At 42.3% G+C, this 22,287-nt stretch overlaps 1 protein-coding gene across 8 annotated transcripts in view; it reads left to right on the forward strand.

Annotated features, from left to right (window-relative positions):
• The window catches only part of tecta (tectorin alpha), a 68,328-nt gene that overhangs the window by 23,720 nt on the left and 22,321 nt on the right, over positions 1-22,287 (forward strand). For 5 of the 8 annotated variants that reach the window (XM_039778518.1, XM_039778516.1, XM_039778515.1 and 2 more), the window contains one exon: positions 446-1,761. In XM_039778518.1, the coding sequence (XP_039634452.1) occupies positions 446-791 (346 nt within the window). In that variant the 3' untranslated portion in view covers positions 792-1,761. Of the gene's footprint in view, positions 1-445; positions 1,762-7,974; positions 8,018-10,469; positions 13,557-15,795; positions 15,861-15,950; positions 16,091-16,226; positions 16,515-17,582; positions 17,721-17,833; positions 18,000-18,102; positions 18,516-18,896; positions 19,468-19,564; positions 20,176-20,266; positions 20,838-22,287 lie in introns of those variants that run through there. The other 3 variants (XM_039778512.1, XM_039778519.1, XM_039778513.1) reach the window with 3 other exon arrangements.

The raw sequence follows: 22,287 nt of genomic DNA on the forward strand, positions 1-22,287 counted from the left end.
GTAGAGCGCATCTCCGTGTAGCGTACGCACTGCTACGCGCTGCTCTCGTGCCCGGTGTAGCCAGTTTCATTGATTATAGTGAAAGCGTAGTGTTGGAACATCTGCTCCACGTACGTTGCGCCTGCAATGTAGCCGGCCCGTTACTCCACCAGAAAGAATAAGAGAGTGCATGACCATATTATAGCCCGTCTTTAACACAGAAACCCACACAATGACTCTGGGGGACATTAATGTGCTTCTACTGTAGGGACCGTCAGAGCTCCACCACACTCTCTGTCTTTCCTGACCGTCTGAGTCCGACAGTAGCCTCTCGTCGTTCGGTAGCTCTGACAATCAGCTCACAGGGTGTAGTTACTCTTAAACAACATCACAGTATTCATCTCGCCAACTTTTTTACAAACAAAAAAAGCAAAACCGTTCAGTGATCTGACATGCTTCCTCCCAGGTACCACATCCTTGTATCCAAGTATGGTCAGTTGGCCCCGCTGGTGGAGGTGGACCTGAGCCCCCGCAGCACCATGGTGGATATTCGCTGGGGGGACAGGGTGGAGGCCGTCAGCCTCCGTCTGGAGCAGACGGTGGGCGACCTGAAGAAACACCTTCGAGCTCTGCTGCAGCTGCCCACCAGTGGGATCCGGCTCTTCTACATCGACAGGGAGATGTGTTCGGTCCTGGGACCTGAGGAGTTGAAGTGCAGCAGCCGCGCCCTCCATTCCTACCGAATCCGAGATGGGGATGAGATTGAAGTTGTGCCCAAAGTTAAAAGTCGCTGCAGCTCCTCAGATCTTTAAGTTCAGAGGCTCTCTGATTTTGGATGAATGGGACTTTAGGAATGCTAGATGAACACTTACTTGATACTAAGCTTTGACTTGAGCCTTTTATTTTTTTTTTATTTTTTTTTTAGATTAATAGAAAAGGTGATATATTTCAGCCTTGAATGTAAAAGTGTTTGCTGTCCACCATATTGAACAAATCCATACAATAGTATATTTGCACATAGGAGTTCCACATTTACAAAGCTTGTATCCTAAGTCGCACATGTCTTTGCTTTAGTTGCTTAAGGTAAGACTGCAGTTTATATAACATTTATGAAAAATGTTTTGCAAATCCAAGATGGGCTGCAAATGGTTCTCTGAAAGAAAAAAACAGCAATTGAATGCATACATTGCACATTTAGGAACTGAAACTATTTTATAATTGTTTGTCTGACTTAGATTTGAGATTATAGGATGAAAACGTTTAACCTTGCTTCGACCACGCGTTCAGATGGAAATTGGATTTTAAAAATTACCAACTGCTGTGTTCATACATTCTGCCTTGGCTGGCTTTTCTGCACCCTAATAAGCAGCTCTTCGGTGTTTTTCAGCAATTAAGATTACTTTGAGGCCTGTGTGCTGGAACAGTGTCCTCTGGCAGCAGGGAGCACTGCAACTTTTTATGCCTGGGAGTAAACCGTTTGGGTGAAAATAATTCTAAACCAATTACTCCTTAAATGCCAACAATGGCTAACAATGAACCTTAAGCATGGAGCAATGATTGCAGCCAAGCTGACGTGCACAAAGTCTTTACATGCGTTTCAATTTCTGCATGTTGGTATTGCCAAGGATTTGTAACCTGGGTACAGTCTACATTTGCTTCACATACAAATAACTGTGGGCAAAAAAAAGAGCAGACTGATCTCGTTAAGTGGCATATGTATGACACGCCAATTCGTATGCCATTTTGGCATGTTATCAAGACGCATAATCACTTTTTTAACGTGTTTATCAACGCTGTTTGGTCTCCATTGACCTACATTACGTGTGAATTATCGCCGTAGCGAGTAGTATGAAAGGACGGAAGTCCGCGGATGGGTAAAACACAGGACTTTGACCCAGGAGAGCTGGGATCGTGTCAGTTTTTTTAACGTTTACATCCGCTGTATACAGCCTAGACATACGCGCGGATAGCTCAAAATGCGTACAGCTAACACACATTTGGCTTCAGGAAAGTGAAGTGTATGTTTACGCAAAGTCATGATGCCACGTTGAAAAGAGAGAAAGATTTACATTTTATGTGCATGACCATGCCTCAAAGAGGCTTAATTTTCTTCTAACCTTTATCTAAGCATACCAGATTCGCTCATGAAAACATGAGGTTGTGCTTAAGTAACTCAAATCTTTACCATTTTCTTCCAACTCACATCACTCTCTTTCCACATGACTCTTGATAGCAGTGAAAAATGCCCTGGGATAACCCCTGAGCTGAAATCACAAATGCAGTGTGTTGGGTATAACACGGAGCACATGGCTGCTGCTCAGTCAAGACGCCTTGGCTGAAAGACGAGAGGCAGAGGTGAGCTTGGGTCCGGGACAGAAAAGAAGGAGCGTTGAAGCTCAAGTTACTGCAGGTCTTCTGGCTGTCCTGCCCATGAATGGAGCAGCTCTCTCTCTCTCTCTCCCTGCAGAGGCAGCTGAGAAACGTTGAGGCCCAGTCTGTATGGTAACCACACACCAGCCGCTGTGTCACGGACACTTCCGCTGCATTTAGGTTAAAATGGGTTCAACCGACAGGCTCCTGCCCTCCACCCATTCACCTCAATCTCTCCTTTACATCCGTTTTACAATCCTGACGCTTCTAGTGTCTGCTGTTTCACAGGACGCGGGGGTCATGTACTTCTCATTGGTTCACATTGGCATGGATTGTTTTCAAAATTAAAGAATGGATAGAACGACACATTCCCACCTACTGGCAACTGACAGCATTTTCCACTGCAGGTTGCCAGCCCCACTAGCCAGTGGATGAGAACCCAGGATCTCCTTGCTGAGTGCTGCATTTATATAGAAAGCTAGGGACACGAACTTGCCTGTATTCACTTCTCATATAAAGCACCACCAAGCTGCTGGGTCGCTAAACGCGGGCTCCCTGTGTGCAGATTGTTGTGATCACCAGATCCTGACGGAAGCTGAGTTTTAGGAGCTGGAGTATATTGCTCGCTGTGTCATCATGGACATAAACAGTGTGTGGTGGCCAAGAAATTGTAAATACTGACTAACGCGTAGACTTTTTAAGAGGTTTGTATAGCTTCATACAAAGAGTCACTTGTGTTTCCTCTCGTAGTCCAAAGACTCTAAAACAAATTGTGTCGTCCATGTTTTGCCCTTTCTTTTGCTCAATGAATGCTGGGATACGTTTCTAGCCTACCTGACTCTGAAAAGCTCTGACATTTCACCGTGTTTATTGCATGTATGCAGTGGAAATTGGGCCCAGTGTCAAGTGCATTTGTTGATGAAAAGGTGATGAGAACGTATTACTAAAAATCAGAAAGGTCTTACACACACACACAGGCCATTTATGTTTGTGTGCAAAGCAGATTATGTTGTGAAATTTTGTTAGGTGAAGTGAGCGGCCAAGATAAATATTTTCTCTTGAACACATTTATACCAATTAGAAGTGGTTTAGACGTGCGTTACCATAAGTTTTAGAAAATGTGTTGAGGCGCTGTCGTATGGCAGCCTTACAGTGCCGTCTGGATCACTCCTCTCTGTGTAGTAGATAACTGGAGATCTCTTCTGGGTTTTTCTGTCTTGACTTGCATGCATTATGCTATATTATGATTGAGTGCTTACATGGGAAGTAATGGGAAGAGCGTAAAGCATTTTGTTTCTGAAGGGATGTTGTGGTAAGTTAGTGGTTTGCATATTCTGGTATTTGTTGATATATTTGATTGAAAATGTGTATGAGATGTGTCATTTCAGGGAAACAGTGTTTATGGGCATTTGTAATTTTGACACTTTTAAAATATCTGTGCTCCTTTCATCTTCACTTTTATCATTTAAGTAATACAAAATGCAAAGATTATTTACAGATTTAAAAATCTAAAAGAGTTGCTAAATCTGTAATTTTGCCTTGTGCTGTTTAGTTTAAGGTGTTTTAATTTATATCACACTCTGTCGTTGTTATCTTGATATTTAATGGTAAATTCATGTTTTCTTTCTTGAGATCATATTGCCATTTCTTCACCTGCACTGTGCAATGGAGCTTTCACCTCTCTTTAACAAATAAATTCTAATTATTTCATCTTATCCCAGTGTTACATTTTTATTTTGTGAAACCTGTGAATTAGTACAGGCAAACAAGTTGAGTACGCTACACTCGCATAATGTGCTCCACTGTAACATATCAAACGCACCTTTTGCCATTTTTGGGGTCTTTTGAAGCCCGGAAGTGTTCACCTACTCTTTTGCTAAGCTGTTCCTTCTTCTACAGCTGGCATTTGTATTTTAATAGTATTTTCATTCCTCACACAACTACTTCTGTCACTTTTCACATGTACAAACCATGTGTTTTTTGTTAAGAATCAATGATTTTCTGATAACATGTAGTACACAAACTGAATTCATAATTACCTTAATCAGTTTGTAGATATTAAGAGTATTGTTTCAGGTAATAAACTCACAGACACTGTGATTCATCATGGTTAAAAATAAATACAAATTGCCTCTGACATCGTGAATATGCTACACAGATTTGGCAGGTTTTCAGGATATAAATTAAATTTTTTAAAGAGCGAATGTTTTCCAATCAACAACTTAGCCCTCCAAATTGCAGAAACAGACTTGCCCTTCCCCCTCTCTAGATCAGGATTTAAATATTTGGGAATTAATGTCACCCGTTCGTTCCCTGGTCTGTATGACAAAAATTTCACTCCCCTGATAAATAATCTTAAATGCAACCTTCAGAAGTGGAGTGTTCTGAACCTATCCTTAGCAGGCAAAATAGCGTGTATTAAAATGAACATATTGCCGAGGTTTTTATCTCTTTCAGAGTATTCCAGTCTTCCTCCCAAAGTCATTCTTCCGACTGGTTGATAAACTGCTGTCTTCTTTTTTGTGGGGTAACAAACATCCTAGAATTCGGAAGGTATTCCTTCAGAGGCATAAAACAGAGGGAGGTATGGCCTTGCCCAATCTGATGTATTATTACTGGGCAGCAAACGTACAAAAAATTGTTTATTGGATTCAGAGTCCGGATGTTGATTGGTGCAAACCAGAAATTGATGCGTGTATTTCCATCACCCCTCGCATTAGTTACCTCGAAGCTCCCCTCTCTCCTATAAAATACTCTTCTTGTCCCATTGTAATCTCCACCTTAAAAATTTGGTCGCAATTTAGACAAAATTTCAATCTGACGGACTTCTCTCTTTATAGTCCCATCTGCAATAATCATGTCTTTCTCCCAGCCAAATTAGATCCTGCCTTTGTCCAGTGGCAGAGGGCAGGATTAAGTAAATTCAGTGATCTTTACATAGATGGAACGTTCGCTACTTTTGATGCTCTTTCCTCCAAATTTAATTTACAGTGCTCTAACTTGTTCCGTTACCTTCAGATTCGCCGGTTTGTCCATACTACTAGCCCATGCTTTCCTAATCGTACCTCCAAAAACAGGAATAGATATCATTCTGCAAACTCCCATGCGTCATAGGGGTCTCATCTCAAAAATCTATAATAGTATAACATCACTCAAAATTACAGTATTGACAAGATTAGAGCAGATTGGGTGGAAGAACTCGGAATAAATATTTCAGATGCAACCTGGGATGGTGCATTATATAGAGTGAATGGGTCCACCTCATGTGCCCGTCTTGGCTTGATTCAGTTCAAAGTTCTCCATCGAATCCATTATAGTAGAGTCAGACTCTCTAAGATGTATTCTAATGTAAGTGAAACTTGTGACCGGTTGTCAGGTCGCTAAAGCCGAACCGGCTCATATGTTCTGGTCCTGTGATAAACTATATTATTTTTGGACTACGATATTTCAAACTTTATCTGAAGCTTTTAGCAGAGATATCCAACCCTCTGCTGAGATGGCTATATTTGGAGTTCCAGGGGAGGGTATATCGTTGCAAAATAAAATAAAAAATGTGCTTGCTTTTTCAACTCTCCTGGCCCGGAGAAGGATCCTGTTGGAGTGGAAATCATCACATCCACCCAAAGCCTCCTCCTGGATGAAAGACCTGATCCTATTCCTTAAGCTAGAAAAGATAAAATATTGCATTAGAGGGTCGACCCAAAAGTTCCATGATACATGGGCCCCTCTATTATCTTACTTTGAGAAACTTGAAGTTCTCCCACAGAACTGAAAATCAGGCAGGAATAAACCCTGTTGTGTTTGTGCGTGTGCCTCCTTGGAGACTCAGGGACCTCAGAAAACCTGTGTAGTGATAGTCACAGAAGGCATGTAGCCCACTTGTACTGTCTTGAATATCCACTTTCTCTCATATTTATTATTTCGTTGTGTATGTATGTAGGTTTATTTTTTTTTTTTTATATATATATATTTTTATTTATTTATTTTTTTTTTGCACCGGCAGCTTATTGGGGATGGGTGGGGGAGAAAATAAGAAAAAGTATGTATGTTGAATATCTGTGTCCAATACTCATTCTCTCAAATAAAAACATGTTTAAAAAAAAAAATAAATACAAATAAACGTGAAAAGGTGCAAAGGGGTGCCAACACTTTTTATAGTTGATGTACTTTGGGCCAAGGGGGAAGTATTTACCAGCTGTCAGTGCTAGATAAGAGATCAGATTCACTGAAGTCATTATTGTATTAATCCTCTGGGGAATACAGATAGGGGGTTCACAGATATCCATGCCAGAGTTAGTGGCAATGTTGCCCGTAGTTGTCAAGATTGGTATCTTGCTCTGGATCAGAGTGTCAGCGAGATTAATGACCCAACCGACATCTATATCCATAGGTTTTACAGGAAAATAAAAACCTAAAAAACACTGTATAACAGAGATGCTAACAAGTCTCTGAGCTAGGGTCCAAGTCAAGTCTTAGAGCTATAGTCCACATATTTGCATTCTGCGCTTCTTTTGTTTGGGCCTTGTTGTGACGTTTTTAAAGTCAAAGCTTATGACGAATGGCTCGTTACGTAGGTAGTTTACAGGTTACGCAGGGAGGGGAATAACATTCAGCTGATCATACTTTTCTTAAAAATAAAGATTGTTCACGAGTCCCACATCTCAAGTCTGAGACGAGTCTTAAGTCTTTTGAGTACGAGTCTCAAGTCGGGTCTGAAGTCACTGTGTGCGTGACTAGAGTCCGAGTCTCAGACTCAATTAAGTCCCCATCTCCTGCTGTATAATTGCAAACACTATATAAATATTCCTATTTAATTAGTACAACAATGTTCCCGAGTGTAGGCCTATTTTAAAGTCCTGATTGAAAGACAAGGTATGGAGTGGCATCGCTCATGTTACAGGCCGAATGTACGCGTGCTCCACATGCACAGCTCTGTTTCACAGGCTGAATGCTTGGCTGTGGAGAAGATGTGATTCCGCAGATCTTCTCTCTTTCTGGCAGGCGTGCTTTTAGTTGAGCTGCAAAGAGTCCATTCCATACGTGTCAGGCGGTGTTGTGTTTCTGGGGCATTCCCTCTATTTTCCCCCTCCTCCTCTTCCAGCAGCATGGCTCTAATCCTGTGTGGGATATCTTTGCCACCCACCCACCACCAGCCCACAACACACCATCACCAGCAGGACCCCCTTCACAGGGTTTAGGAGTTAAGGAGGCACAAAGGTGTTTCTTCACATTTTATGAGATGATATCGAGGACCCTGAACATAGATGAATTATGTAATTACAGTATAAGCTTTTTTTTTTACCTTGGTTACTTTCCTGCATTGGAATAATGAAAATCCCCAAATTCCTCTTTAATTAACTACTGAAGTCTTTCAGTTTCAGTCTTCTAGTTTTTAAAGGAACATTTACTTCCTCCATATTTGTAAATTCCTTTACAGTCACTGATAAAATGGATGAATCCCCACTTACTTTCTTGTTTTTTTTAAAGCTTATTTTTTGGGCTTTTCCACCTTTATTTTGACAGGACAGCTAGGTGAGAAAGGGGAGAGAGAGGGAAGACATGCAGGAGATCGTCACAGGTCAGATTCGAACGCTGGACCTCTGCGTCGAGACATAAACCTCCAAGCATACATGCGCCTGCTCTACGCACTGATCCAACACGGCCACGAGTCCCAACTTTCTGTGGTATCTTTGGTGATCCTCTGATTCCCTAGCATTTAGCGTAGGGTTGACATTTTTTTAACTATTAAATGAACTGACATGACATTTTAATACAAATCTTCATAATTCCCAGAGGATCAATCCTTACTATTAAGGTAATCCTCTGACTTTAATTTAGCGCCATCATCAAATCAAAAATGGAATTTGTCGGACGCTTTGGTTTGTGACCAAATTCCTGCAAAACTAATGACATTCCCATCAGCCTCAGCTCTACTGCCAACAAGCTAATCGAAGGTAAACATGATAAACAATGCACATGCTAAACATCCGAATGTTAGCATTGTCGTAGTTAATGTTAGCATTTAGCTCAAAGTTTTTCCTAAGTACAGTCTCTGAGCTGCTAAAATAGGACCTTAGTCTTGTATTGGCATGTGGCGTTCCACATGGAAATCAACCACAGTGGATACGGAGTTTCTCGATGGGTTTAACTAATGCAGCGTATTGCTAACAGACATGCTGCATTAACATGTGAATAAGAAGCTATTCTCAAAAGTCACTGCAGTGTTTATGTAGACCCATAATCTCTCTCAAGAACATGGCTGTAACTGTTGTCATTTAGCTTGAAGATGTTCACGAGGTCGAGGTGAGACCGAGGTTGGAAGATGGATGCGGTTGTATTGTATAGATCGCACCTAGTACCTTGCTGCGGAACCAGGACCTTGCTGCACAGTTGGTATACTGATCTGCCCTTGATCTGCCCCAATGCATTGTGAAGTGGGATTGAGGGCAGGAGGGCTGAACAGGGCCTTTTGTGTGCCGAGGTGAAGGAGTCATTGGGGTAAGAAGCTTTGGGTTACTGGAAGGAGGTTCAGCATTGTGAATGGAAAGGAAGGAGAGGAGGGCAGGGCAGAGCCAACCGCTGGGCCTAAGGGTTGAATTAGAGTGGCCCACTCCACAGATTAGGTGACCGCTGAACAGAGCTCAGCGGGTATCCAGTCCAGGACCTTCTTTGTGAAGGTTAGGCTTGATGGATTCTCCAGAACGTGTGATGCTGGATACTTTAACCGTGTTCCCACACGGTGCCCTCCTGCTGCATAGAAACCTTTGATGTCATTTGTGTGTCTGTCTCTCGCAAACAATTTTAAAGGTGGTATGAGCTGCACCACCTGCTGGCATTTCAAGCCACATTGATACTCTCAGCCACTCCCATTTCTAAGGAGGATAGCGCTATTAAAAATCAGTACTGCAATTTTTTTTTAATCCTCAAAGACACAAATTTTATCATGTTGTTTTACCTGTTCCTGCTGCTGCCTCTGCTCCAGGTATCAAAGCCCTTGGGTCAACTCTGTTTGGAGCGGAGTTCTTGAACGCTGCAGCATCATTGACATCCCTTTGCATCTTCACTGTGGGGAGTTTCGGATGTTGAACTCTTTATAGGCTACAGTACGCTGAGTGCAAGGCCCCAGGACCTTCCCACTTACTGTGTTACTTAAAAGAGCAAATGCTCTTATCTCTGCTTTGGTCAGCCTTTCGGCATCAACGGTGATAGGTTTGGTATATTTTAGCATGCATGTGTTCAAAGGTATTTCATCTATTCTAGGGATCTTCTATATAAGGACTGGTGTTTCAGGTGACATTATCTCACAGAAAGAAATAGACTGGAATGTGTGAATCTATTAGAAGCATATAGGCCATAAAAGGTCGTAGTTTGAAAGTAACTGTTCCACTGAAATAGATAGCTTGGACTGTGTGAGGATCAAAAAGAGTATAAAAAGGATCCATTTTGATGTTGAGTCACCCTTGGGCAGACCCTTTCATACGGTCACGGTTGTCTCATTAGCTAAGTTTCCATCCACTTGTCAATCGAATTATCTGAAGTTTGGTAAAAAAACTCATGCGAATAAAGCTGGTGAAAGTGTGTTTCCATCAAACAGCTCTAAAGCGAATAAAAACCTGTGCGTAATGACGTCACATGCTGTTTTGCAATTAAATTGGTATATCGAATTGATTTGAGACATTTTAAGGTGTTTCCATTCATTTTTGCACTGAATCGCACAACATTCAAGTGAACTTTTGCGAACAAAGTTTTGCTAGACAAAAGTAGTAGTTGTTGTTAATATTAGAAGCCAAGCTAAGCTACGATGGGCCTTTGACCTAGGATCTGATCCAGCTCATCAAAAGGTGGAACTTGCCTTTTTATTGACAGCTGTCATGTGTGCAAACAGAGCGGAAATACTGGGTGGAAATGAACTGAAACTTCTTCTTCTTCGTTTTATTGCGGGTTGCAACCATAAAATGACCTAAAACTTAATCGCAATTCATTATTTATTCGGCAAATAACGTTTCCATCAGCGTTTATCGCATAAGCCGTATATCGATCAAGAGAAAATCCGATGAGACCGAACGTATTTTCTTTGAGTCGATATTCATGAAATTCAGTCGGATTTTACTGTTTCCATAAGGCATTTTTCATTCAATATCACTTAATTCGGATAAAAACGTGTGGATCGAAACATAGCTATTGTCATGAGAGTGTGCTCACTGTTTGACTAAAGCTGCATTTGATTTGAACTCATCAGACTGGTCGTCATCTTTGAAGTCTCCAAACGTCATTTCTGAGTTATCAACCAATAACAAACGGTGACATGAATTGCTCTTTTCAAGAGCTGTTTGCATTGTCCCATCCAACAACCAGGTGAAGAAGATTTTGCAGCTCCGCAGGAATGCAGAAAGGATGGATGTGACTGAATGTCGTACAACAAGTCACCCGACCGCTTCCAAAGGCAAAGGGTGTTTGTACCTGTTCAGAACGGTTGCAGACAGAGGTGGGGTGAGAAGTCTCTTGTCTAGCCTAGAGTTTACAGGCCGTAAAACCAAAACAACGAGCTGAAAGCCACTAAAACGCTCCGTTTCGCTGAAGAGTCGGGTGACAATTCTCTGAGGGGTTTGTCCTTACTAGCAACCCATGTTACATCACACATAATGATTCGATGCGTTGTTAACATCCAGATATTGATTAGTGCAGCTGTAAGTTGACCACCCACACATAGAGAAGAAACATTGTTCCTAGTGAGTTGTTGTGAGTGTCAGTGAATGGGAAAGCAAGAGTGAAAGTGCGAGAAATAAGGGGCCCGTTCAGCCTCGACAGTAAACATTTACTTGAACTGATACGGTGGTGAGCAAGCATGCTGCTTTATTTTAATTACCAGTTCAGTTTGCATACGTGTCGCTGCTGATTGGGTAACATCTCTGACACACCCATCAAACGATAGAAAACATAGCTCAGAGCTCGTTGCACAGTCTATCGCACCGTTTCACACCGTTCAGGTCGTTCAACCTGGAAACCGCAGCAAAACGTTTAGAGATTGAACGTGCCCCTGGTCTATCAGCCCATCTCGATCCTTCCCACTTCTCCATCCTCGACATTTCCCAAAACACAAACCCTACCCCGGCCCAGTAGGTCATCTGTTGATTTTTTTTTTTTAAAGTCCCTCTTTGTGCGACGTTCTCTTTCACAGTTTGGTTAAGGGTATGTGTCCATTTACACAACAAGACGTGGGAGGTATAAAAGAAGCCTCCACAGAGAGCTGCGGCGCTGCTTAATGGGAGCCCGGGGCCTGCCCTCCAGTCCTGGAGCCTTTCACACATCTTGCTCCCTGCCTCTCCAATTACTTCCACTGTCCTCCTGCAACAAAGACCCAACTGACTGCCCTCTCCTTCCCAGACCCTATCAGTGTGGATCCACCTGAGATTTGCCCTCGCTATCTCCCCAGCATCTGTGGAAATAGTGTCTTGTGTAACTTTGTAAATGAGGCTGTTCCTAATTAAAAAAAAGTGGGGGTACACAGAGAATCCAAAGTGACTTATGTTAATTCTGTAACTCTACCTACCACTGAGCTTAAAAAGCAACGTTTTAGACGGTGTGTGTGTGTTTCTGGTTTTTGTCCATAAATGCCCCAGAGTGAGACTGTACTACTTTGGTGAGTTTGCACTGAGTGAACTCAGTACAGTTACAACTCAAATTCTTAAGGTCCCAATCCAACGGCAGTCTCTATTTTAGAAAAAAGAATTCAATAACACATATTATATATATAACACACATTTTTATAGAAATCATCACCAAATATTTTTAAATCCTGCTTCATATGCTTGAGTGAAACATTAATAAGACCTTGGAATTCAAACATCATTGTTCCACAAAGATAAAGGCTGCAGTGTTACCTCCAAATCTTCCACCAAAGACATATTTTATCATCATTTGGCACTTTGCAGGTGTTAATGACAGATCCTGCCCAAAAGCCTCGACATTTATCCTGTATGAGAGCCTCTCTTTGTACAAAACATTCCTCTACTCCCGCATTTAAAACATGTCTTGCAAGCAGTAATTCTCTTTTGGTTTTTCCACTTCTCTCCTCATCATCCTGTCTACATTTCTGACCTCCCCTCTACACTTCGTACACATTGCTCTGTTTCCACTCCCTCTCTTCTATTCCTTTGCTGTCCCTCCCCTCAACTTCCCTCTCCTCCCCACCAACCCCTTTCCCCAAACACTGATCTCAGATTAAGTTGAACAGTATCCCAGGTAAAAGTTTGCACCTGCTTCTTTAGGCAAAGCTCCCTCCACAGCTTCAACGGGTAGTTTTTCAATCTCCACTTTCCTCCTGTAAGGACATCGCCATTTAAACTCCCAAAAAAACAAAACCTTTTGGATTGTTGTTGCCTCTGCTGGTATTCCCGTGGAGCTGGAATTGGACAAGTGTTGCTCTTCTGTCTGGACATCCGGCTCCTCTACCCTCTTCCCTTCCCTTCTCATCACTATCACCTGCCTCGTTTTACTCCCTCCATCACCACCACTGCTCTGTGGATGGTCCTCTGCTGGATGGGACACTGCTGTAAGGAGGTTGCCAGGTTAGACTATTGAGGTGCTAGATGTCCATCTTCTGAAGGCAGGTGAGCGCATCATTTCCTCCTCTAGTCATCAGTAGTTTCTTTATTCATGACCTGACTGTGTGACAAAAAAAAAGAAGCCTGAACTTTCCTCATTAGGCTTGTCACTTTTTGATGCTGCGAACATGGACTTTTGCCTTTATTTCAGTTATTTGGGGTAATGTATGATCTGTTTAGGAAAAATGATCTGCTATATAGTCTGGTGTTGGTGATGTCACTATTGCTTCATGGTCTAATGGTGTAATGTTGATATCTATCTATCTTTTGCTTCATTTTAGGGGTCCCAAACCCCTTAAAACGAACTTCTACCTCTGACCCCTCATCACAGGTTATGGTCAAAGTGGATATGAGCTTTGAGCAGTTCAACACAATAACCATTGTTCATTCTCACGTTATTTAATTGTACGGATTTTTAGAAACCTGAAAAGGTAAAGGTACCTAGTATGTTACACAAAAAGAAAAATTTTAAATTTAGAAAAGTCATAAAAATTAAACCTAACTTTGTGTTACATGCATTTATTGTTTATTTTACCTTGAATCATCTTGTGGCCCTACAGATTTATCTTGGGACCCCCCCCCACCACTGGTCTACTCTTGCAGGTACATTTCTACTAATGATAGTATTAAGACTAAAACATAGACAATTTAAATGAATGTAATCACTTAACTTTTAACACAGCCCATTTGAATTCACAATTCTGACTTAACCTCATTTTCAAGCCTCAGAAAAAAAGAAAAGTATATTAAATAAATGTGCTTCAGAGGGTGAATTATCTTTTGATAAAGCATCTGGCATACTGATACAGTAAGAGTTGTCTCTCTTTGAGCCTGGCCCCAGAGATAAACATGTTGAAGTGGCTTGTTCATCTTTTTTAAGTCCCAGTGTCTTTATCTTAATTGCCTCGCTAAAAGGCACCAAGTTAATGTCAGTCAGATAAGATGGTGAGCTACAATAGTCAAAAGAGCAATTGTGGTAATCTTTCTGTTGACAATGTATGATGAGTGGGCGATGACATTAGAGCAGACCTCTCTCAGCAGTGCTCACTCACCTCGGCACACCTGAATTCAATTTACCATCAAGCTGAATAGAATTTACACATAGATAAGTTGAGAGAAGCATCAAATTGACCTCACATAAATCGTACATCCAGTTTCCAAATTTTATATATATATATATATATATATATATATATATATAAAAAGAAAGATTCCTTAATGACATTGGTCAGTATTTTAAACAAGACATCCAGGCATCACCAGCTCAGCCAGCCTTTGGTGATTACACTTCACATCTGTTGTGTGACAAAATAATCTCAACTCAAAGGTCCACTGGCATTGACAATACCCTGAGACCAACAGGTTGTCCTCACTGTAATGTGTGTGAATAATAAAACATAAAAACATGTTGATTTTCAATCAAAATTATATCCGTGTGTAGCTTCGTGTACATTTAAGAAGCCAAAGAGACGGCCCTATTTCACAATGTAAAATGACCAATAATTCTTTTATGCACCGCTGTAATTTTGTTGTATTCATTGTAATATAATGTCAATAAAGGCTTCTTATCTTATCTTATCTTAAAAATATGAACCCAGACCTTTACCTTCAGTGAAACCTGTCTGACCAGCAACAAATTAGAATTTGACCCTGAAACTAAAATGTTTCTTCCAAAAGGAATTATGTTTGAAACACTACGGAGACATCAGTGCTCCTGTACCGGTCAATTACTGGTATTACTTTGCTGAGATAACGCTGACTGGCTGGTAGCTAGCAGGCCACCTAGCCGGTCACATCTCCAAAATGTCTTTTTATTATTTTTGATAAATCGTCCACATATTAAAACCCGTAACAATTACATTTCTCGCCTAAAGATCTGGTAACAAATCAACTGTTGTGGGTCGTGCTCACGTCCTCCGCCATTACCGATGGTTGATACCAAATGTATGGTGGGATCCTGGTGGGGAATTTTAAATTGTGACATGTCACATAGCACTGTAACAGACGAAAATGCACATTGAGAATGGCAGAATGTTTCACAAGTTCATATCCAAACGGAACCAGTTTTAAATTATTGGGAAAGTTGGTTGTGATGTGTAGGCTCATTCATGTTTAATTCACTGAATGTACAGACAAAACCTTTATATTTTTATTCAAATAAATTAACAATTAAGCTTAAATGCTATATGGTGATTGGAAAACCAGCCAACTTAGCTGTACACTCTACTTTGCCAATGGCACGTTTGCCAAGCCAAGCACTGAACAGCTACAAAGGGCCACTGCAAGGACCTCAGCAATTCAAACCTACTCACTTAAAGCCATTAGTGCCCCAGTGTTTACACTCCTCTCCCTTCAGCCAACAAGGCATGGATGGATCCCAAACAGAAGTGGTAATGAGGTCCTAAGCAGCCTCACGGCTTCAGACACTGAGACACTAGAGCAGAGCCGGCCAGTTTGGTCAGTTGCAGGAAACCGAGGCACAGAGAGGCCCGTAGTCCACTGTTGCCGGCTCACATGGGACCGTAAGGCAAATGTGATCCTGACACATTGTTCTGGCATGTATAATAGGGCCTTTTCAGGGCTCCTCAGGGGAGACCTGGGAGCCTGATCTTAAAGAAGTAATGTGACGTTGGTTTGATGGTTCTCCCTCCTCTCCACTTTGTCTAAGGGCCCTGTTTATGAGAAGTTGTCCTATGACTCATGTCTGCCGGCATTTCTAATTAACTTTAAGGAAAATGCAAGGCAGATAATGTAACAGTTGCTCAGACAGTGGTGCTGTAACTTAATAAGTAAATTGAAAACACTGTTGATATGGTCTCTCATCTCATTCTCTGTTTTTCAGAATGGTCAGGCCCGGCTGTCCAGTCATTCTGCTCCATCTCTTCAGCATCTTTGTGCGGACGGGAGGTATGAGTCATCCTCCACATCGATTCATTCATCTTTTAGGGTGGAGGATAGTCAATTTTAATAAGCTCTTATGCATTATTCTCCTTATAGATAGTACTCAGGACATCCTGTATCCATATGGGCCCAGCCATAGGGATCTAGAGACTCCAAAGATGGATGATGGGAGTTCTACTGAAAATATTTTGCTCATTCAATTCATTTTCTTCAATGTCCCCTACCGTTCCATCTATGTAAGCCTTAATCAGAACTCTCAAACTCTTATTATTACACAGAAAGCCATTATTCTTCAGATGCTTTATTGCAATGTATGAAGTATATATTATAGCTCATGATGGTGAAATACAACCCTATCTATTCTGTCCACAGGTGAACAACAATGGTGTGATCTCCTTCAACGTGCAGGTTAGCCAGTTCACACCAGAGGCTTTCCCCCTGAGTGACAGCAGATCGTTCATTGCTCCACTTTGGGCAGATGTGCACAACGGCATCCGCGGAGATGTGTTCTACCGAGAGACCACCGAACCGGAAATACTGGAAAGGGCAACCCAAGATGTCCGGAAGTACTTCAAAAACATGCCCACTTTCACAGCCACCTGGGCTTTTATTACAACATGGCACCAAGTCACCTTTTATGGAGGAAGCCAGACAACCCCGGTAAAGTCCAAATCCTGCATTAAATATCTTGGTCACACATTCCCACAGTAACAGTGTTGAGCCTAGCTTAGCAACTTCTAGCCTAGGTCGATCAAACAATACAAATATGTCTTCCAACATTTTCAAAGATGTCTTGTTTCTGTCTCGTCCAGATTGTTTAAATGAAACCTATAAAACACGAAAATACACCATGTCTTTTGCTCAGTGTCTAACTTTTTTTACACCTCAACTGCAAACTGTAATTGTTATCTATCTAATATTTGCTATATATGATTGAATCAAGTTATTTGGTGTTGTTGGAAGCAGTGTTTGTTTCACATTAGCTGGATGCTAGCAGTTTCCCCCTGTATCTAGTCATTTTACTAAGCTAGGCTAATAACATCACAGGCATACTGTACCTCTCTTCTGTCCCAGTAAGTATTGAGTTGGTGATTTGCTTGTCCAAAAACATTTACAAGTTTGGGACACATTTCTGAATGTTTTTCGACATCTATTTACATATAACTTTGGTTTTCATAGCATTCCAATGACTATATTTCCATGTGATGCACGTTCTACAACTACACTGTTATATCTTAGCCAGAAATAAAAAAATAACTTTTACAACCACAAGTAGCCTTGTTTTGACCTACTGTATGTCACCTAGACATGTTTTGATCTGCAAATCACCAAAACCATGATAAAAACGACACCACTTTGATTTGATAGCAATATGATTGCCATCGGATGCTGATGATCATATTTCCCAAAAATGTTTTTTTTTGTCTTGTTTCAATTTGCTTAATTTTGCTTCATTTCAACATGGTGGACATTTTTCGTAAGTGACCGGATCTACAGAATATAATTTAGTCAGACATTTGCCTAGTGCCATTTTGAAATTCCACATATTCATTTTTTTTTTGTGTTCAATGTACATTTCTAAACAACTGGGTTCTCAAATGCAGTTTAGGGAATCTGCTGTTTTGTCTGCAAGTAGTTAGTTGAATGTTGAAAGGATTCTCATTTTTTTTATGTTACGTCTGTTTTTCTCTTTGTAAAACTAATTTAATCCTCTTGTTTGATTAAAAGGTGAACACATTCCAAACTGTACTAATCTCAGATGGCGTGGCATCCTTCAGTATGTTCAACTACGGAGAAATCACATGGAGCACAGGAACAGCCAGTGGTGGAGATCCTTTAACAGGACTGGGTGGGACGACAGCTCAGGTATTCTCACAATGTCCCCAAGATCATTTCATACGTATGATAGTATTTTTCCAGCACATAAATGATATGATAAGCATTTCACCTCACGTCCCTCACACCTCTCCCCTTTTCAGTCAGGTTTTAATGGTGGAGACATTGGTCACTTCTTCAACCTGCCAGGATCACGGTCAAATGATGTAGTGAACATTGAACAGACAACCAATGTAAATACCCCTGGGCGCTGGTTGTTCCGCGTAGACACTGAACTGATAGATCCTGCCAATGGCTGCAGCTACAATGGCAAGTTCAAACGTCAAACACTGATAATACTGTCCACACAGGTTTCTCTTATGCAAAACTGTACTTGTAAATATCTCTTCTGTCGTTCCTACATCCTCTCCAGGTCGTTTTTACAGACGAGGGGAAATCTTCTGGCTGTCTGACCAGTGTTCACAGCGATGCCGCTGCCTTGACATTGACAACAAGGTGCAGTGCCAAGAGGCTCCGTGCGGGCAGCTGGAGACCTGCGAGCAGCAGGAAGGGGCTTTTTACTGCCAGCCGACCCGCACCAGCACTTGTGTGGTATTTGGCGACCCTCATTACCACACCTTCGATGGCTTCCTCTATCACTTCCAGGGAACCTGCTCCTACCTGCTGGCGCGGCCCTGCTGGGAGGTGGCAGGGCTGCCTTTTTTCAGCGTGGAGGCCAAAAATGAGAACCGTGGGGTCGCCTCTGTTTCCTGGCTTAGAGATGTCACAGTGGAGGTGTACGGTCACAGAGTCATGTTACCCAAAGGCAGTTTAGGAATGGTCCAGGTAAGAATCTGTGGAGCCCTTTATATCGGGAACTATCACAACATTTGCCTTTACGTGTGCTTCTTGGTTGGTTGATTTGAGTTATGCGGCTGCATTTACACTTTGCTTTTGAAGTCCGTCTTTGACACCTTGGAAGAGTTGTTTTTTTAGCATAAACAGATCACTAATTACTTCTTGGGTGCATCTGCCTTGATTTTTCATAATATCTAAGTACAAGCTGACGATACAGGATACAAGTTTATTCATGATAGCGGTAGAAGAAGAAAGTGACAGTATTCTAAATCGGCATATATTGACAGTTGACTTCTCAAACTGTGATTGAAAGTTTTCTGTCATCATCATTTGTTCGTTTTCAAATTTTCCCTCTGTTTCTCTGTCTAGGTGGACGGCTTAATGAAGACTTTACCGGTCCAACTCCAGCTTGGTGCTATCAGGGTTTACCAGTCTGGGGTTGCCATTGCTTTAGAAACAGACTTTGGACTCATGGTAACCTATGACGGCCAACACTACGCATCCATCTCCCTACCCAGCTCCTACTTCAACAACACTTGTGGCCTTTGTGGTAACTATAACGACGACCCCGCTGATGATCCTGTGCTTCCTGACGGCTCTCTGGCCGAAAGCGTAGTGGAGCTAGGGGGCAGCTGGCGAGCCGAAGACACAGACTGGAGGTGTACAGATGGCTGCGCCCAGAACTGCAGCGTCTGTGACCCTCTTGTTGAAGCCTTCTACTTTCGCTCAGACTACTGTGGGCTCATCAACAAAACCGATGGACCTTTTAGGGACTGCAGAGCTGTAGTGGACCCCACAGCCTTTGTGTATAGCTGTGTATATGACATGTGCAGCAACAGGGATAATATCACCACACTCTGCCAGGCCATCCAGGCCTACGCTCTGGCCTGTCAGGCCCTCGGCGTCACGATACGATCCTGGAGATCTCGCACCTTCTGCGGTGAGATTCAGTTTGATTCAGTTCACGCAGATTCTTTATCTTACATTTATTTACTTGTGTCAACTGACATAATTTCTTCTCTCTTACCGGCTCTCAGCTTTTTCATGTCCGGAGTTCAGCAATTACCAAGTGTGCACAAGTGCCTGCCCAGCCTCCTGCTCGGACCTCACCTCTCCCCTGTATTGTGCTCACCCTTGCACTGAGGGCTGCCAGTGTGACCAGGGCTACGTTCTCAGCGGCAGCCGTTGCGTAAAGCGCGAAGACTGTGGCTGTGAGCATAACGGCCTCTATTACCCCCGTAATAACACTTTCTGGGCAGGCCCCAGCGGTGAAGAAGGTGAATGTACCCTCCGCTGCACCTGCGGACCTGCTGGGGAAGTCTCCTGCTTCAACGAGTCTTGCAAGGAGGGGGAGGTGTGCGTGGCTGAGGTGGGCTTGTTGGGTTGTTACCCTCGGAGGGAGGGAGTGTGCTCAGTCACTCAAAACTCGGTGACGACCTCCTTTGATGGCACCTTCCTGCTGTTCCCAGATGACAGCTCCTACTACCTGCTGAAGCTGTGTGGCGCAGTGCCAGCTAACGGCTCAATGGTGGAGGTGAAGATGGGCAGGCGGCTGGTGAACAAAGGCCCCACTTGGAAAAGACCAGTGGTGGTTACAGTAGCTAACATGGAAGCTCAGATGGGAGGGATAGATTTTGACACAGTAAAGGTTAGAATTTTCTCTACGGACCAAAAACCTTTTTTGTTGTCTATGTTCAGCTCCTGCAAACCAATGGCTATGACACCTTTTTGTGTTCCAGGTGAATGGTGAACCAGTGGCGCTCCCATATGTCCATCCAATGGAGACAATGATGATCTACAGAGCACCAGGCAATGCTACAGTAGTGGAGTCCCGCGGTCTGATTCGTGTCCAGTACTCTCACCAGGGATTCGTCAACATCTCCCTCTCCACCCTCTTCTACAATGTTACTTGTGGTCTATGTGGCGTCTTCAATAGCAATACCACTGATGACCTTCGCCTTCCAAACGGACGCCTGGCGGAGTCCACTGAACAGTTCACAGATGGCTGGCGGTCCATTGCCGATGACCTCACCTGCAATGGTGACTGCGATGACCTGTATCGAATGTGCACAGACTTGCGTCTCTACCAGAGTCCTTGGATGTGTGGCACCATCAATGATCCGGGGAATAGTTCATTTCTGGCATGTCATGCACTGGTGAACCCCTCACCGTTCTTCAGGAACTGCTTGTATAACATGTGTGTAAGGGAAGGGAATCGTTCAGCCCTGTGTTCTTCACTGCAGGCCTATGCCTCCGCCTGTCAGGATGCCCAAGTAGGCCTCGCTTCCTGGAGGAGTGTCACCAACTGCCGTGAGTTGAAATATCTTTGTGTTAAAGGAACAGGCTGGTATTTGAACTGTCTGGCATCTAACCCATAATGAGATTAAAAGATCAACCGTGTGGCTCTGCCAATAACGAATGAATATGCCTTCAAACACTTTTAAACCTGTCTTACTATGTTGTAACTAGGGCTGAACGATTAATTGCATTTGCGATAATATCGCGATATGTTAAAACGCGATTAACTAATCGCAAAGGCTGCGATTTGGTCTCGATTTGATGACTCGCAAGAGCAAATCAGTCTGCACTACGCAGAGAAAGCATCAACTTAGCACGCTAACGCTACACTGTACCTTGAGCTGATATCTGTCATTCAAACAATTCTGAGTTGAAGTTTAAAACTTTTACAGCCATTTTAATAAAATGAAGGGTTTTGTTTGGGCTCGAGTCCATACATGCAGTTAATGGATACAGGCACGCAGAACTGAAGGCTCGGTTGGCAACGAGCTAGCTCTGATTAGCGGTTAGCTCCGGTTAGCGGTTAGCTCCGTTATAAAGATATAAAGATATGGGTGGAGGAGCTGCCACTGAGAGGGGTAACAATCAGACTGATAAATGACGGTTTGGGGAGCTTTCACAGCAGCGTGGCCGCGGTGTTTCAACGGTTTTATTAGTACAGTTAATCCCACGGCAAGACCACAGCAACTAACGTAACGATAGCCTCTCTGAGCAAGTGCAGTGTTGACGGTGTCGGCACGCAACTTCACGAGGGGGAGGGGCTGGAGGCAGCTCCTCTCTGTGCACTGTAAAAAAAATATATGTGTGTGTGTGTGTGTGTGTGTGTGTGTGTGTGTGTGTGTGTGTGTGTGTGTGTGTGTATGTATGTATGTATATATATATATGTATGTGTTTTTACTTATTTAACTGTCTAGTGTGTAATTGTGTGTTGTTCATACTATACAATGATTTATTGTTTGTCTTTGTTGAATAATACAGAAGACAAAGAGCTTAAAAAAATAATCGAATATCGAATCGCAATCGCAATATTTGGGGAAAAAATCGCAATTAGATTATTTTCAAAAATCGTTCAGCCCTAGTTGTAACTTGTTATTGAGAAAGCCTACATACAAAAACTGAACACGTCTGAAAACTGAAAATGTTTTCTTATTAACATATAACCAAGTAAAATATTTGATACAACATGTAACAAGACTTAAAATTTGGTGGGAGGCATATTTTTCTTTTCAAAAAATCTTTGCTAGCAGTTTGCTTCTACTTCCTGTCGCTATGGTAGATACACAAACATACCAGTATTTTCATATTTAATTTCCTCTACAGCTACCTACTATGTCATCCCCCCCTTTAAGAAGCCAACATGTATATACCTATATATATTTCCCCTGTAAAAACACCAAATTGACACCTTACATGTCATTTTGCTTACTGAATATCATGAATTTTGATAGCCTTGCTAGCGTCA

The sequence above is a fragment of the Perca fluviatilis genome, chromosome 16 (assembly GCF_010015445.1).
Source record: "Perca fluviatilis chromosome 16, GENO_Pfluv_1.0, whole genome shotgun sequence".
NCBI lineage: Eukaryota > Metazoa > Chordata > Actinopteri > Perciformes > Percidae > Perca > Perca fluviatilis.